Below are 19,200 nucleotides of genomic sequence, written 5' to 3'. Positions count from 1 at the left end.
AAATGGACTAGCCTGCTGCATCATTTTATTCACTTTGATTTTCAGGGTGTCTTTGAATTCAGTCCTCTGTAGGTTGATAATTTTCATTTCCATCAAATGATGGGGCATCCTTACGTTCCTAACACATACCCAGTCCATATCAGTATAGATATCCACCATGATATTTTTCCCTATTGAGATCTGATGTGTTTTCAGAGTGTTCCTTTAATTTATTTGAGCAGTGTATATGCAGTGTATTTACTTACAGAGCAGACACAATAGTGAGTATTTAGATGACCTATAAATGGAAAATTGTTTGCATATTGAGTGGGTGGTAATGGTCTAAAGGGATACATTCAGTAAGTCCAACAACCAGTAAATATTGTGCCATTTGCGTTCATTACAGATCAGACTCTGAACTGTAGCAGGTTTTAAATATAGCAGGCGATAGATGTGTTCAGACTATGATTTAGGAAAAGAAAGCAGAGTTAGCAAATAATAATAGGAGGCATGTCACTTAATCAGCTACTCAAATTGTCATTTGACATTTCAATCATGGCAGTGAGATATCCCCTTCCCCCAGTCCTGCTGTGTTATGCTCGAAAGTGAGTGGAACATTCAGTTTTATTTCTAGAGTGGATCTGCTGTACAATCCTACTAGGGGTCAGTTACATCAGTATTGTGGTGTCCATTTTTGGTAGCAGATTCTACATGTAAAATGTATGGAGAATATACTTGAGAACAGAAAACCAGAAAGCTCCGCTCTTAGGAGAGCCCTAGTTTTCATGGCCATGCAAGAGAAATGGGGAAAATGTATTCCTTCCTGCCTTTCTTCCTTCTTTACTTTTCTACCTTCTTTATTTTTCTGTCCTCCCTTTCTCTTTCCTTCTCTCCTCCCCTCTGCTGTCCTTCCTTCCTTCCAAGATACGTAGATATTACAAAAAGTATTTCCTTTTAGTCATAACATTTATTTCAGTGTGCAATCATTCAATAAATAACTAGGATATATTGTTTGATTACTTATCTACTTTACTCTAGAGAATGTTTGAAGAATCTAAATTCTGACAACAGAATGGCTGACCCTTATTTGCATAGTCATAACCAATCAATATCATCCAACATCTGGTGTTTATCTGTCAGTCTGGCTTAATACATTTACTAAGGATTTCATAATGGAAAACATTATAGATCACTTCTAAAACATATGTTGTGTCTGTCATAGACAATTTAAATTGACCTTTAATTTAAATTTAGAATTTCATATTTGTATGATTTAGTGAAGCAATTGCCAACATGATGATATTAAGGCTAAAGATGTCAGTTAGATTTTCATTCTGGTCAATAGAGAAAGGCTCTGTGATTCATCTATCAACCTACATATCATTTACTTCCTAATGAGAAAACTAAGTATAATTGCTGCTAGGATCCATAATAAATTTCAGATGAATAATACAAACAAAAACATAAACATGTTCATTATGTACACTTATTAATAAAACCATACATAACAATATCTTCCTACCATAGTTACAGCATACAATCGATACAAAAGGGCTAATGTGATTATACTTAATTAAATATTGTTCAGGAAGACTTGTGATCTGGATGATACCTTGACATCAGTTATTTTCAGTGCTGTAAAAGTAGATATATAGCAAAAACCTTTTTTCTTTGGACAGTGTTTGGAAGGTTATTTGTTGTCTACGTCCCATTGGGGAAATAGTAGTAAAGCCCTTAATATGGCTTTTGATACACATTGAGGAAAACCACCTGACCATCCTGCAGTCTGCTAATTGGACAATGAAAGAGACGTGCCATGCTGATAATGTCATCACTCCACTCTCCCTTCCTCTCAGTAAGCTGCTAGTTCGTCAGCACCTGCCCTTTATCCTGACCAATGTGAAGCCAAGCAAGAGATTTGCATTTCTCCTGCTACCTTCTCAGGAGAGATATCATTCTTGACAGTAACATGAAGCTAGGAACTCAAACCTCATAGGTAGGATTCTTGCGATATATTGGAAGCCAATGGGTTATTTGGCTTGCCTGTCAAATATAATTGTTTTTTAATATTAAAAAGCACAGAAAATGCTTATAGAGGAACTGCTGTTTTGAGGAGAAAAACATTTCAAGCTCAAATACATTAAAATATCTGGCAAAAACAGGCTAAGCTCATAGAACAATTAAAGTAGAAATGAAACTGTTTTTCATTTGCTCTGAACACATTTATTGCACAATGAGCTAATTCATATGGCTTCATAATGGTCTAAAAAGTTGGCTTGCTCCTATCCCCAGAGAGTTTTAGTTGGCAGGAAGGTTTGAACATGTCACCTATAATATACAGAGATGAGGACTTGCTGGCTTTCTTGCTAATGCTGTGGCACACAATACTATGGTGATCACAGTAATCTGGGATTTTAATACATCATTTATGTCCTATTCTGTGACATTTACAGGGATATGTGATAATGTTCAGGTAAATCTGTGATGTCTTTGTGAAGACTTTTCAAGGAAATGTCCAACAAAATGTATATTTTACACAATCACAGTTACTCCTGAGCCAAAGAGGTTTCAAGCCAAGTTAGTCTCTGCACCCCAGGCAAGAGAACACTTGGTATTCCTTGCAGAAAATTGGAATTGTTGAAAAGTACATATTTTCAGAATACAATGCTCAAAGGATGATTGTACCTCTGTGTATCCTTTTTAAATAGAGTCCCAGTAGAAAAACCTGTTCTCACAAACCAGTCTGTACATTGGCTGCACATGATCCTTATTCATACTGACCAGGAACACCTACAGATTCAGCAAGTAGTTGCCAGTGTGCTAGGAATGAGGAATTCTGCTTTTACAGAGTGAATAGGGATGTTTTGTATTTGCATTACACATGGGCCTTATACAAAGCTGAGATTTGGTGAACCTTTAAAACTAACTTTTCTGTGGCTCTCTGTATAGTAAGGTCCTGTTGCTTACAGCGGAGCTCCAGGCTCCCCCCCCCCCCAAATTAAAAGTCAGCAGCTATATGTACTGTAGCTGCTGTCTTTTAATTTAAGGACATTTACCTGTCCAGGGATCCAGCGATGTCCTCACCTGAACTGATTCTTCAATCGGCTTCGGGTGCAGGTGCTGGCACTTAAGCTGGCATCTTGTGGCTTCACAGCCAGTTTCCTACTGTGCATGTGTGAAGTGTGTTGCACTTTGTGAATGGTCTCACAGTCTTCTGGGACCTGTGAAGTATTCCAGAAGGCTGTGAGGGAAGGAAGGGAGGGCTAGACTTCTGGCTCAGATTGTCGCAGCACAATTGACTGGAAGTGGGGGTGGGTACCTATCCAAACTAAGTACCCCCCCAGAAAAAAAAAGTGCCAAATGTAGCAGTGGAGGGAAGGAGGATGCAAACAAGCAGAACAAGGGTGCAAATCAGGGGAATACTTACCTTATTCCTTTCCTTCTCCAACAGCCAGTACTCTTTGCTGATCTGCTCCAGCCCTGGAATGTGGGAATGTGTACATCCTCATGTAGCAGGGCCACTGGTTCTGAGTTGTACATGGCCAATGTTAATAAGGGACAACTGGCGCTTCCCTTCACAACTGGTGAAGAGGTGAAGAGAAGTGGCTTTGGGTAGACAAGTATCAATTCCAGAAGAAATAAATATGCTTATCAGGAGGTTAAACTTCACCATGACTTTGCTGAATGCCAGAGACAGCCAAGCAGTTAGTAATTGTAGAAGCAGGTCAACTGAAGATGTTCTCAGTACAGTGCACAAGTGTGTTCATTCCTTAATGAACGAAGAAGTCCACAGTTTATATGTACTCTTAGGCTGGCCATACATGTGAGGTGATGACGCTATGGGATATACTAAACTATGAAGTCAGGTAATAAGTAGTTAAACTTTATTTGCTTTAAACATCCAATTGTGTTAGGTAAGGAAAGGTTAAAACTTTTGTCACTTTATTTTCTACTGTCTGTGCCCTGTGAGGATATTGTCCCACAGACACAACATGGGCCTGGATTGGAATAATTTCTCTTACTTTCTGTTCTTGTGGCAACTGTAAAGTTTAGGATTTTCAATCACTTTACGTCTCAGTAACAATGATCACCAGACCTAATAGAGAGGGTGCATCTCCTGTCTTGACAGAGGTTCTAATCCTTCTCTACTGTATCCAAAATGAAAAACAAACAGAGAGATAGATATATAGATAGATAGATAGATAGATAGATAGATAGATAGATAGATAGATAGATAGATCAGCTATACATGCACATGCATTATCTCTTATTCTTTGAAAAACGTGGATTGCTTGACAGTCTCAGTGTATGTAGTTACCCATAGGGCAGATAAAATCACATCAAGATTGCGTACAGTACATTAAATAGATTACATTGTTCTTTATTTTACTCTGTTTATTTTAAGTATTCTGCATGGTAAGGTGTAAATTAACATGCATGATCTGTCTTTCATACCCATTGTGTTCTAAGTTTTGTCTCTTCTTGTTTGTATGATGTACTTAGTCTCTGCACCAAACGTAGCATGAATTGCAAAATATTAGAATATCTAGCAATTTATATTTTCTAATACTTTTGGGATGTGGAAAGTATAATCCACAATTTCATTGAATAGTTCATTTTTACTGTTCTTATTTAGACACAAACGGCCATATTTATAGAGTAGTGAATGTGACATTTACCAAACATTCACTGCAGGTGAATCTTGTCTGTTGCACGTGTTTTAAATGACAGTGAAGGTTTGGCAGATGTTACCTTCACTGCTTTATGAATATGTCTCATAGTTTCAAGTATAACTCAGGCCAAGCTGTGGACCTTCAAGTATTTACATATTCTTAACAAGCATTATATAAAATGTACTGATATTTATAGTAGCTGAGCTTCCTATGGTTTGCACTCACAGAATTGACTTAGCAGCCCTCCTATGTATAATGTAAGCACAAAGCAGTCATTCTGGAAGGGCAGAGAGCAGAGTCCTGAGACCCCACTTAACTTTGTTGCTTCTCTTAAAAATTTGAGGATGAATTGTTCCACAGTACCTACAGCTACAGAGGTTAGTAAGGATTTGTTTTAAAGTCTGTTTATTGCTTGTTAAGAATATGTGAATATGTAGGGCAAAACAACATGTTTGCTTTAGTGCCTCCTCTTTCAGCCTCTTTAAAGCAACCTTCCTTTCACTTTTCTGCAGCTCAGTTTGTCCACAAAAAGAAAAAAGCTCTGTGTAAGCATGAATTCTTTTGAGTCTGACTTTCTCCTCATTCTCCATGTGATAGTGCTGGAGATTGGTGATTAGCTGTTTAGACACCTAATGCAAAATTGTGAGAGAAAGAAGGTGTGTAGCATGTTACCAATACCAGAAAGTACCAGGTATTTCTCTTCATTTCAGGAAGCCAAATTGAGTGGCAGGGGAATGAAGGGAAGGAGAGTACAAGTAGGGGTGAGCAGGCATTTAAGTGAACTGGTTGCTGAGCCTTGAAATGTTTCAAATGATGTAACTGGAGAAAAGAGTTTACCCTGTTTTACATATGCTAGTAGCTGGTCTCCGAGTCTTGCAGTCTCCCCATTTCTGCCTTTGTGTTCCTTTGCTTTAATGCTGGCATAAAGTTTAGCATGGAATTAGCTACTGGCAGTGCTGTTCATCGTGCAACCCTTCTAACTGGGGGCTTTGAAGATATATAAGAAGTGATGTTTATAGGAACACTGCCATTTTTCTCATGCAAGTAAAAGTGGCAGTGTCTCCTTAAAGCCCACCCTTCCAGCAAGGTGCACTCACAATCCCTGCATTGCCCTGCCACCTCCCCCTTCTTGCACCATACAAGTCTTTATACCAATGAATTGCCAGTCACTAGGCTTGGACCCTGTAAAATGGGAAATGCAGTGACTTGGGTAACCTTATTTGAGGTGGACTCCTGCAGTATGGATTGGTAAGTATACCTTGCTGAAGAGATGGGTGGATTATCAAGAGACAACGGGGGAGATTTACTAAAACTGGAGCACTCAGAATCTGGTGTAGTTGTGCATGGTAGCCAATCAGCTTCTACCTTCAGCTTGTTCAGTTAAGCTTTGACGATATAACCTGGAAGCTGATTGGTTTCTATTCAGAATTGCGCCAGATTTTGCACTCTCTAGTTTTAGTAAATAACCCCTGCTGTTTCTCTGTTGTAAATGAGCAGGTTACAGTGCCTCTTTACAATATCGGAAGCTCTGATCTTTCAACTGCATGTTATGGGAATTTAGGAGAAAATTATGGAGAATGTACACACTAATAGGGTAATAGCATTTTTGTGCAGGTTTTGTTTGAGTATAGACTCTTGGAATAGGTATCAGAGAAATGCTAATGTTTAAGGAACTCTGTGAGCTACAACTATATGTCTATCTGAGTTGTCTCATGTTCTTCGTATAGGACTAATATGTTTGGTCATGCTGTTGTTCTCTTAAAGAAAACCTGTAATGAGAGAAATATGGATGATGCTATTACTGACCTCCATTTGAATATGCTAGTGTCTTGCCTGTATCTTTTTTCTGTGCTTTGTCAGAGCAAGTATGCAGATCAAGAAAATCAGAATGAAGTCAGAGCTTTTATTTTGCATACTTGTTCTGGGTCAGTAAATCATAAAGTAATAAAGCCACTGGATCAGCATAATAGGCAGGGGACTAGCATTACCAAAAGAAGAGGTCAGCAATGGCAGCCTTCATACATCCTCAGTAAAGGTTTGCTGTCATTCATGATGACCTAAATGAGAGCCCTTGTTTACAATTACTCAACTGTCTGCTGATTACATGTTTTCTTGTCCACTCATAGGTGTTAAGTTTGATTTGTCTTAATAAATATGAAAATGATGTCTAAATTATTTATATTAAGCTTGCCATGTAGCTTGTAATTTGCTTCTCTGCTAATGATCTTTTCTTATTATTAAACCAGCGCTTCTCAAACAGTGAGACAGACCTTATTTGGATGCTCAAAGTTACAAAATGCTAAAAACAAGTCCAATGATGGGTTGCATTATTAGAGTTAATTTCTTTATATGCACTGTGAGGTAGATTTACACGAGGAATAATTTTCTACTTTATTATTGGGAGAAAATTCACTTAGCAAAATATTCACTCTGAATACCCAATCATAAATTAAAAGAACAAGCAACAAACAAAACAAAATGTTACCTTTTTGGAATGATTGTTATGTGCTGTACACAGCTTTGCTGTATACTGTATATAAAGAACAATAATATGTTTGGAGGATACCAACGCTGGTTTAGCTACGTATGTCTCAGCGTTTGTAGAGTTTGTTGACATGGATCCTTGTGGTAATGAGTTTGTGTGAGGTCTGAGGAAAAAAAAGACAAGTTTGAGAACAACTGGTTTAAATTGTGCATTTATTTATAACTGATTAGGGATTTGTATAGGTCATGGACAGTTAACAAGCATTGGATTGCATAGAAAGAATAATTCTGTTAGCAAATAACACATAATTAATAACTGAATGTGTTACTAATATTTAGTAGGCAAAACTTTTACAAATTGTTTGAGATAGTGTGGCCCATACATGATCTACAGAATGGAAACAAAAATGTTGTATACATTTTGCATTACACACATTGGTGTGAAGTGGTGAATGGTGCCCCATTGTACCATGCCACCTTTTTTGTGTTGTGTTTTGGTGCCTTAGGTAGGTCATTTAAATGAAGGACTGCCTAAATGCAACAGATTCTGTTGCATGTGTTCTAATGCTCACCAGATTTGCATACTTCCAGCTTCCATTGGATAAGGAAACTCACATTTACAGAAGCAGAAGTCAGCATTGGCAGGTATTCTGTAATAAAAAGATTGTAATGGATCTATTTTTTTTTCATGCGAAAGGGTTCATATTTGTTTATTCCATGACCAGTACAGACTCTAATTTTTATAAAACTTAAATGCATCATGTATTGAAAGGACGCAAATATTCAAAATCTATTTTACTTTTCTCATCCAAATTATTGCATATGTTCTCACTGCTGCCTGGCATTTGATAAAGTAATTTAAACTTAATATTAACAATACAAGTGTGAAATATATGTGTGAATATGTGTCCTTACATATGTATGAACTGTTTATTTGACTTACTTTTTCTGCCATTAAGAATGAGAAATGCACACCTTAGAGGAGCAAGCAATGGTATGCCTTGTTTTGTCAGGTATTATAAAACTCTGTATAGTCCAGTGGCTGATGTCCAGGAATACATGACTATTATAACAAATTGTACTGATCTGGAAAAGCATACTCTTTCTTGCAGATTTCTATGTGTTTTCTCTTCAAAATGGCAAAAGTCTAACAGAGTGAACATAAGTACGCTTAGTTCAGTAATATAAGACTGCACAGCTTGATTTTATGGAGAGCATTTCTTTGTACAGTCCAAACTCATTATTATCTATTAAGAAGTGTAGTAAGCATTCAAACTGATACTTAAAAGAGCATTTTTCACTTTCTCTCTGAGAAATGTGGTATTATAAGGCAGGACAGCAAACCAGCTTTGTAAATAACATATATATTGAAATTTGTTAAACAGATGTTATGCCCATTTGGATCTTTCCAGATGTGGGTTGTGTGACCACTTTTCACACATTCTTTCCTAGGGGAGGTATTTTAGAGTGACCTATATCTATCTACCTTTAACCGCTTCCCAACTACCCTATAGCAGAACTACGTGATTTTGTATTTCCGGGTAGGGGCACGCGTGCACCCTACCCTTGCCACCTTAGGCGGCTACAGCTGTTGATCACCGGGTCCCGGCCAGTGAGTCCCCACCGGCACCAGGCGAACGTATCACTGACGGGGCAAAGGTCTGTATGTAAACAATACAAAAAACGGTCACTGCCCCAGTCTATAACTGGCCTTCACAGCAAGGAGCACATGGATGGGCGACTCATGTCAAACAACAAAAGTTAGAGCTGAGAATGTTTGTTGTTTGACATGCGTCGCCCATCCATGTGCTCCTTGCTGTGAAGGCCAGTTATAGACTGGGGCAGTGACCGTTTTTTGTATTGTTTACACACAGACCTTTCCCCCGTCAGTGATACTTGGTGTTTGCCTGGTGCTGGTGGGGACTCACTGGCTGGGACCCAGTGATCGACAGCTGTAGCTGCCTAAGGTGGCGAGGGTAGGGTGCGTGCTTGCCCCTACCCGGCAATACAAAATCATGTACTTCTGCTATAGGGTAGTTGGAAAGCAGTTAAAGCTAGGTAGATACAGGTCACTCTAAAATAATCTCCCCTAGGAAAGAAAGTGTGAAAAGTGGACAGACAACCCACATCTGGGAAAATCCAAATGGGTATAACACGTGTTTAACAAATCTCAATATATAATATATGTTATTTACAAATGTATCCATGTGCTCATTGCTGTGAAGGCCAGTTGGGCCACACTACCAATTAATTTACACGTTTGGATTTTTTTTTAGCAAAGAAATGTAGCAGAATACATTTTAGCCTAAATTTATGACAAAATTAGATTTTTAAATTTTTTTACTGGACATGTTTTATAGCAAAAAGTAAAAAATATTGTTTTTTGTTTTCAAAAAACTGTCGGTCTTTTTTTGTTTATAGTGCAAAGAATAAAAAACACAGAGGCGATCAAATGCCACTGAAAGAAAGCTCCATTTGTGGGGAAAAAAAATAACATAAATTTCATTTGGGTGCAGCATTGCATGACTGCGCAATTGTCAGTTAAAGTAGTGCAGCACCGTATCACAAAAAATGGCCTGGTCAGGAAGGGGGGTAAATCCTCTGGAGTGCAAGTGGTTAATTAACTATTATCAAAGTACTTGGATAGATGTAGCATATTGTGGGGGTATTTACAAAACTGAAAAAAAAGTTAACGGCATTGTGTAAGCATGCCCAAAATACCTACCTCTCCTCCTCTAGGTCATGTCCAAGCTTATATTTTTCTTATAATCTGTTCTTGTAGCAAAAAATAGCTTTTATTATTTCCTGTTATGTCCTCACCAAATGTGTTAAATTGTTGATGGACAGCTCCTGGGAGCTCAATTCTTGCTGATGAAAGCACACACACAAAACTAATCTTCTAAGGCAGGCTGATGTGATGATATGATTTTCTGCATTTCCCCTCATTTTTAGTACTGGAGACAATGGTTCCTAGGCTAATAGAGAGGGTGGTTCTACCCAGTAGGGACACAGATATAAAAACTCTATGGGGATTCTAACTCTTTCCCTCTCCATCTAAACCAGAGTAAAATTATGGCTTTTAGATGTATATCATCTGCCATGTTTTGGGGGCAACATAGATGTTTTTATATTCTGCAATATAAAATATTCACATTTTATAATATATTTGACTTACTATGACTTACAAAAATACCTTTGCAATTATTATTTTTTTTTAATTTACACAATTCACAATATAAAATCAAGCTAAATAGGCATGCTTGCCATGTCATGTTCTGTTAATTGATCATTTTTTTGGTATGGTAAACTAATTATACAATGTTCTGCTTTAAGGTTGTAGTAAATGCCTTAATTGGAGCTATTCCGTCCATCATGAATGTCCTCTTGGTCTGCCTCATATTCTGGCTAATTTTTAGCATCATGGGAGTGAATTTATTAGCCGGAAAATTTGGGAAATGCATTTATGCTGACAACAAGACAGAGATCGATGCATCAATTATAGAGAACAAAACAATGTGTGAAGAAATGAATTCCTCAGAAGCCTACTGGACAAAAGTGAAAGTCAACTTTGACAATGTTGGTGCAGGATACTTGGCTCTACTTCAAGTGGTGAGTACTAGTTTGTGTTTTCTAAATATGAGTGCTCAGCTCAGCTGCCCTTTCTGTACCCTAAATTTCCACACTTCCTTCTGACTCTATAACATGAAAATGAGAATTAAGTATAAAGTGGTTTAACCACTGATTCCTTAAAACTTTTCAAAGCTCAATGGGTTGTTTCGACTGTCAGAATCTAACCAAAACTTAAATATCAGTTTTTGCTGGACTGACCATATCCCTTTTTTCAATATACATGTTACTTTTTAGTTTAACCTTTGATCTGCATGTACAAAATGTTGTCAGAACATCTTTTTTCCACTTGAGAAACATTGCTTGGCTGCATCCTATGCTATCATACACTGTAGCTGAAAACCTGATCCATACATTTGTGTTCTCCCAACTTGACTACTGCAATGCTCTACTCGCTGGTGTGCCTAAATCCACTATTAATTGACTTCAATATTTACAAAATTCTGCAGCCAGAATCCTAACTAGGTCTGGTACTAGTGACCATCTTACCCCTATCCTGGAGTCCTTGTACTGGCTACCCGTCAGGTTTCGCATAGACTTTAAGATCCTCTTGCTCATCTAAAAGGCTCTTCATTGCTTGGCACCCCATTATCTCTCTGAACTTTTATCAACTTACTCCCCCATCGTAAACTCCGCTCCTCAAATTCTGGTCTTCTGTGTGTGTCCCCTACTTACCTACACTCGATGGGAGACAGAGCCTTCTCCTGCTTTGCTCCAAAACTCTGGAATTCTCTTCCAAGGAACATCAGAGAGTCATTTTCTCTAAACCCATTCAAATCAAATCTAAAAACGTTTTTCTTTAGGTAAGCTTTCATGTAATTGTCACGTTTTTTTTCCTTTACTTTACCCTGTTTTTCTTTGCGCTTTGAGACACTATCTTTAAATGCTCTATATAACATAAAGTTTATTATTATTACTATTACTTTTAAATGTGTACCAGCATCAGCCTCTTGCCAGAAATTTTTGTTAACTTCATAGTGCAAACTTAGTCAAAGGTGATATCCATTATGTTAGAACACATGGTTCAGAAAGGTTGTGTTACTGGATTTTTTGGTAGAACATAAGGAAATAGTGGATGTTTTTCATTGTGCAATGTGTGCAGCAGAGAACAAACTGATACTGACAAAGTCAACAGAAGACCCACTCAGATCTGGTAATCATGTTCTGCTCTTCTTCCCACCTGCAGTCCTGAGATGTCACGCTATGTGGGAAACTGTATGAGGAACATTTTTCAGATTTAAACATATAAAAGAATGACCCGAACTGTATTATAGAGTGGAAAGTCTGTAGTATTTTGAGATTCTATATCAACATGAAGTGAAGTTTGGATGAATTATGCTGTTCGATTTAGATATATGTTGTGTTAATTCAGGGATAATATAACACCATCAACACCTTGCTTCTTAAAGCAAGGGGATCTAGCATTCGTCACTCTCAGAAGTATTCATCGTTGAAGAGTCCAACGGAGCCTACAGCGCTGGAATGGAGGGGAGGTAGAAGATATGGACCACTGGTTAGGAGAGTATAAAAAGATTTTTAGTCCGAATTTTGTTTAATGTGACAAGATCACTTTATTGCACATTTTACGTGGTATGGATAACAGTTGGATAGACACAAACAAATTACATTTATTTTAAACATGCATCAGTAGTAGATTCAGCATATATATTCTATAGCATGAATGTCCATTGCATTGCAGATGAATAGTGATTACTGCAAGTATACGACTTAGTCAGGTATATCAGTGATTCATATTGTCAGGGTATAGTATACACCTGTGTGAGGACACATCTAATGCAGACTGCATTATTTTATAGAATGAACTATGGGGTGTTATAGATGGCATGGTTTTTCTTGCATCTATTCGTTGCTTTGTCAATCAATTCTCTGCATTTGTTTTGTGGTACATCTGTATGTTAAACTATGATATTCTTTCTTAGTAACAAAGTATCTTTTAGTTTATGCTTCAATAACCACAAATTCAAAAGATTTATTTTAGACAAATAAATCAATTATTAAACACGTAAATTTTGTAACTAATTTAATCTTTTTCTGTGGTACAGAAAGAAAGAAATGAATTCTCTTTCATTTCAATATGAAGCTGTAGGTGGAATTACATAAGAAATTGAAAGAACAGTTTGATTTTCATTGTATTCAATCAGAACTGTTTTTTTCCCAGGATAAAAAAATGTGATTGATTGGAGAGGCAACCACAAAAACAAAATTAAAAATTGTATTCTGTACGTTTCCTGATTCCAACTGATTGTGGAATAGAGAATGTACTCTTTCTTTGTGCCTAGAAAGGAGTTTTGTTTTCTCAGGTAGAGAAGAATTGTTTGGATTATATTATGTGAAGGTGCCAAGTTCCTACCAATAGTATTATAGAATGGAAGGAAATAACAACATGATGAAAACAATGACCCCTCAAGTGTAGGTAATTTAGATGCAGTAAAAAGTCCAAATTCAAATTTATTACCAAAAATCAATCAAATCTGTATTCTTAAAAACTAGGGCATTTAATGTAACAATGTCCATCAGTTACAAACATGTGTTGATTAGTAAGCTTCACCTTTATCTTTAATTAAGCTTCATGTACCTAAAGCCCAATTGAACCCTAATTATTCATTACTGTAATGCAGCCATGTTGTATATACAGTATTACATTTGAGGCTCTTTTACTTATTTTACACTAAGTGCTGCAGCAAGGGTTAAACTATACTGTGCTTCCAGCACATAGAAGAGTCAGACCATGTCACACAAAGTGGTGGTCTGGCTCTCCATTGGTCCCACAGTCCCCTTCCCCCTTCCCAAAACACTATTGTAATCAATAGCACACTGGCTTCCTGAGGGTTCAGTTGGACTTCAATAAAGATTATAAATCACCTAAATATTTTGGAGGAATCTCTTTTAGATCTGTAATTGTTGGGATGACAGCAGCTATGCTCTTACCATCTGTTGGAGTAGACATCTTTTGAATGGGGGGTTTTCACAGCAGAATAATTCCCATACTAGCAACAATCTATTTTATCGTGCTTGCGAAAAAACATAGCACAAAAAAGTAAATTCTTGCCTGTTCAGCTCTAACTAAACATCATGTCCTTTTCTGGTAAGGAAAAAGAGCTTGCCTACAGATCCATGAAATTACAGTTCTTAGCTGCTGCTACACAATGTTTGTCTTTGCAGATGAACATTAGCTTTCTCATGCTTTAGAGATGTAGAGAGACCCCTTTGAGGTCAGAGGTCCTTATTAAGAACACCCACAGTCATGGTATAAGTTACCTTGATTACAACTAGGCCCTGCCCCAACACATTCCTGTTACTATGATTGGCAGATGGGAATTGCTGATAATAGGAATATGCAGGAGGCAGGAAGAGGCAATCAAGCTTTGGCACTGGAAGTGCCTTGTCAGAATGACCTGGCATTTTGGCCATGATGGGACAGTTTAGAACAGGGGTGTCAAAACTCAATTTCATCACGAGCCTCATCAGCATTATGGTTGTCCTCTAAGTGCCAGTTGTATATGTAAGACTATGTAAATGTATCTTTATCATACATAATTAATTGCCTCTGCATTCAAATATTATTGGTTTTAGTAATAACGTTAAGACTTTAGCTGGGAAGGGCAGGTGCAGACCGGCACTGAGCCCACTCACACTTCTAATAAAGCATAAAAGTGCAGCGCTAATTAAACAATAGTTACACAATAATAGATCACATATGATTGTGGATCAGTAAAATGACTGCGTAAGTTCATCAGATGTGCTGAATAAGCATACAGTCTCCAACAAGTGAGGAGCCAGAAATAGTGAATATCAGAAAATAGCCAAGTAATGCACTAACCAGATAGCGCATGTTAAAGCACATGGGACATTTAAGACCTGTCCCTGGTACTCAGCCACTGTATCACTGGAACAAGGCGGTGTCATCTATAGGGTGACCACTAGATGTCATCTGTCCGGGTGTATCCAGCCACTGTATTAATGGATCAGGAGGGTGTCATCTATAGGGTGACCACTAGATGTCATCGGTTCCAGGGGAAGCTGTATCACGGATCCAGGGATGTCACTTGCAGATGTGTTCTTGCTAGGCACAGCACCAGGACCTTCTGGATTCAGGCTCCCCAGAAATAAAGAGCCCGTGGAAAAAGGCCTCAAATAGTGTGATATCGTTTATTAGGTCAATAAGCAATCAAAAAAGGACTTACTAACAAAGGTTCAGCTGCTCATAAACGGCCAGACCCGGAGGTACATGTACATAGGATAAACATAGCTTGGCACTTCCCTAACGCGTATCGTGTAAGTACACATCATCAGAGGGGACTGTGCCAGTGGTAAGTGTGGTATTTTAAACCTAAAAAAGCGCCAAAAATCACTGCAATGCGGCAGCACCGTTATTGCCGGTTCGCGCATGCGCAGTAGCGATCGGCCATTCGCGCATGCGCAGTAGCGTCCGCGGCGGCCATTTTAAAGAAGCCCAACAGACATTGTTCCATGTAATGTGAATGCATGGACATGCAAGTGCTGGCTCTGCAGCAATCTTAATGGGAATAAGATTCTGCAATCTTAAAAACACACGTTGCAGGAAATACAGCATTAACAGTGCATGGACCATACTGTATGCACCATTATAGTAAAAACGGCCTAAGTAAAAGACAAAAATATAAATGAGTGGGATCTCTATGCTCGAGACCAAGTGGATATATCTTCTACAGTCCCAAGCTCCACAGGGACTTAACGTAGAATTAGATATTAATTGTTTTATTGATACCAGCTGATCGATCTTTTATGATTCTAAGTACATTGGTTTAATTATTTTTTATGATCTTACTTTTTATCAGATTGTTTTTATCTATAAGTTTGACGTGTTTGATGTTATCTTGCCTTTATCTGTATTCCTATTTGAGTGTTTAGATCGCTCTAATAAGTCGATGCACTTTAATCTCTTGATCACTTTAACAAATTCGATGCACCTTAATCTCAGTGCATAAATTTAACATTTTACGGTTATTACTGTTTTAACCAGATTTTTATCCATGCGTTTGTCATATTTGATGTATTTGTGTTTGTATCTGCATTTTAATAGAGTGCCAGAATCGCTTTTTTAGATGAGATCCCACTCATTTATATTTTTGTCTTTTACTTAGGCCGTTTTTACTATAATGGTGCATACAGTATGGTCCATGCACTGTTAATGCTGTATTTCCTGCCCCGTGTGTTTTTAAGATTGCAGAATCTTATTCCCATTAAGATTGCTGCAGAGCCAGCACTTGCATGTCCATGCATTCACATTACATGGAACAATGTCTGTTGGGCTTCTTTAAAATGGCCGCCGCGGACGCTACTGCGCATGCGCGAACGGCCGATCGCTACTGCGCATGCGCGAACCGGCAATAACGGTGCCGCCGCATTGCAGTGATTTTTGGCGCTTTTTTAGGTTTAAAACACCACACTTACCACTGGCACAGTCCCCTCTGATGATGTGTACTTACACGATACGCGTTAGGGAAGTGCCAAGCTATGTTTATCCTATGTACATGTACCTCCGGGTCTGGCCGTTTATGAGCAGCTGAACCTTTGTTAGTAAGTCCTTTTTTGATTGCTTATTGACCTAATAAACGATATCACACTATTTGAGGCCTTTTTCCACGGCTCTTTATTTCTGGGGAGCCTGAATCCAGAAGGTCCTGGTGCTGTGCCTAGCAAGAACACATCTGCAAGTGACATCCCTGGATCCTTGATACAGCTTCCCCTGGAACCGATGACATCTAGTGGTCACCCTATAGATGACACCCTCCTGATCCATTAATACAGTGGCTGGATACACCCGGACAGATGACATCTAGTGGTCACCCTATAGATGACACCGCCTTGTTCCAGTGATACAGTGGCTGAGTACCAGGGACAGGTCTTAAATGTCCCATGCGCTTTAACATGCGCTATCTGGTTAGTGCATTACTTGGCTATTTTCTGATATTCACTATTTCTGGCTCCTCACTTGTTGGAGACTGTATGCTTATTCAGCACATCTGATGAACTTACGCAGTCATTTTACTGATCCACAATCATATGTGATCTATTATTGTGTAACTATTGTTTAATTAGCGCTGCACTTTTATGCTTTATTATTTACTCTGGAGGTTCACGAGGTGCCTTTTGTGCCAGCAGCTACCATATCTACATCCTACTATGCGCTCGATTTTATATATATATTTTTATATATAAGTTTATTTTACCACTCACACTTCTAGCTTCATTCAGAAGAAACTTTATTGGTGACTGCTCAGACAGACCATGGTTCTGCCATGGTGTTCTATCTGAACAGTCTCCAATAAAGTTTCTTGTAGAAGATTCCAGAGATGTGTGAGCCTCCTTCTCAGCTGGCATAGATTTGTATCATTTTACAAAAATCATATGCAGAAGTCCAGAGCACCTCACTCTACATCAGATGCCAAGAGCCATCCACCTTCATAAGTCAAGAGTCCCGCAACCTTCCTTACATCACATGCACCCCCCTTACCTTGTGCTTCTGCTGGGAAGAAGCTGGGAAGCAGATAGTGCAGGGTCTGGAGGAGGACCAGAGGAGGGCTTGAGTCAGCTGCTGGAGTCTGCTGAATGCTGAGACCAGGGGAGGAGGAGAAAAGGGGGTGCTGCAGCTGAACAGAGAGGCACAGGATCTTTAGGGGGAGTTCTATCCTCCCCTCTGCTGTCGACTGCTGAGATGTGGGGAGGGGCTAGAGTTGATCCTCTACTCAGCTGCACAGGGAAGCACAGGATCTGGTGAGTTCTGTCCTCCTCTCTGCTGCCAAATGCTGAGAAAAGGTGGTGGTAGAGACAAGGGGGATGAGGCAGCTGCAGGAGAGGTGCGATAGCAACATGAAATTGCCTGGTGGGCAGGATTCGGCCTCAGGGTCTTGTGTTTGACACATGTGATTTTGGAGGCTACTACAGGTATACATCTTTTGTAGATTTTGGTTGATAGATTCTTTTTAGTTCAGTTTTTTATGTCTGTGTGGAATAAGTAAATACTGGTACTGGATTGCTACTTGAGCATAGATTAGCTGTAGACATCATTTAAAAGGCAGAAGAAAAGTGGAAAATCATGGAGTTTAAAAGAGAGAACAGCAAACATATATTGTATATAGGAAAGGCTTAACTAAATGTGTTCAGTGTTCAGTAAAGAACTTTAATTATATTCTTTAAAACATACCACTGAATGCACAAATAAAATGTTTCATTTTTATTCCAATTATTTCTATTTTATAAACAGTTTTATTTTGTAATAATTTAGCTTTATGTGTTTTGCAGAAATTTAATTTTTGTCAAACTCTTGATTGGTTATGTACTTTTAGAAATGTATCTCTCCATTAGCCTGTCTCTTATTGCCCTTTATAAAGAGGCTTTACCTTGCGTTCTACTGATATACCACTCAGAGTGATGTAGAAGTGTGACAGTCTGATCATTTCTTTTTCTGGGTTTTTTAGCCAGAGCTGAGCCTTGCCAGCAATGACATAGAGCCCTAGCAATGCAATATTTACATATACACAGAAACGGTGCTAATTACTGCAATATGTAATGTGCAGACATGGAGATACTTCACTGGCAATTTGACAGTGTGTTTTATTTCCTTATTGTTTTGTGCCTCTCCCTCGTGGGGGACACAGCTGTTTCCTCTTGAAAACAGAATTGGAGGCTTGGTACAAATGGCTTTTTGTAAAAAAAAAACCTGCCCCCTACACACACACACACACACTGTAAACTGAATATTAAATGCTAATGTACATTTCTTTTGTGATGTGATTCCCTGCGTAGAGTGAAATCTTATGTCAAATATACTGGCGCCATTCATCACAGTACACAAGAAAGTATACATGCTTTAATTTCATAAACAATATATAGTTCTAACCATGTCCCTACAATAAAGACAAGAACTGCTTTGCAATTTACTGAGTACTTTGTTTCCTGCAGGCAACATTTAAAGGGTGGATGGATATCATGTATGCAGCTGTGGATTCCCGAACACTCGTAAGTAATGTTTAATGTGACTTTGCAGAACAAATCTAAAGAGATAATAACCCCCCCCCCCTCAATTTTTTATTGCTGTTTACCAGTTCTTATATGTGTTGACTGTATTAGTTTTCCTTAGGCTTTTTCCCTTTATTTTCACCCGATGATCCAACCAGTGAGTCTGTCATTTTTCAACTTCCTTTTTCACACCAATCTGCCTAGTAAAAGTAGGTTGAAACAAACCATTTGGCAATGACAGAGGTGCTTCCAATGATCAGCTTTTATTCATATGTGTGAAAAAAAACCCTATCCAATATAAAAGTTTGCAGGAGTTTGGCTTTAATTTGTTAGTCAACTCCATCTAAATCTCCTAGTGCATTGACCCTACCCTCCCCCTCGACTGACAAAGCTGCTGTCCAAAGCTGTTTCCATT

At 38.4% G+C, this 19,200-nt stretch overlaps 1 protein-coding gene across 8 annotated transcripts in view; it reads left to right on the top strand.

Moving 5' to 3' along the window:
• LOC149465907 (sodium channel protein type 5 subunit alpha-like) overlaps positions 1-19,200 on the top strand; it is a 518,022-nt gene that overhangs the window by 474,644 nt on the left and 24,178 nt on the right. For all 8 annotated transcript variants that reach the window (XM_089673130.1, XM_089673129.1, XM_089673128.1 and 5 more), the window contains 2 exons: positions 10,470-10,745; positions 18,729-18,785. In XM_089673130.1, coding sequence (XP_089529256.1) covers positions 10,470-10,745; positions 18,729-18,785 — 333 coding nt within the window. The remainder of the gene's footprint in view (positions 1-10,469; positions 10,746-18,728; positions 18,786-19,200) is intronic.

Source organism: Staurois parvus, unplaced genomic scaffold, assembly GCF_062004578.1.
Source record: "Staurois parvus isolate SC_StPar_1 unplaced genomic scaffold, SC_StPar_1.0 ptg000136l, whole genome shotgun sequence".
NCBI lineage: Eukaryota > Metazoa > Chordata > Amphibia > Anura > Ranidae > Staurois > Staurois parvus.
The sequence above is the reverse complement of the archived record's forward strand: the minus strand, read 5'-3'. Positions and strand labels throughout refer to the sequence as shown.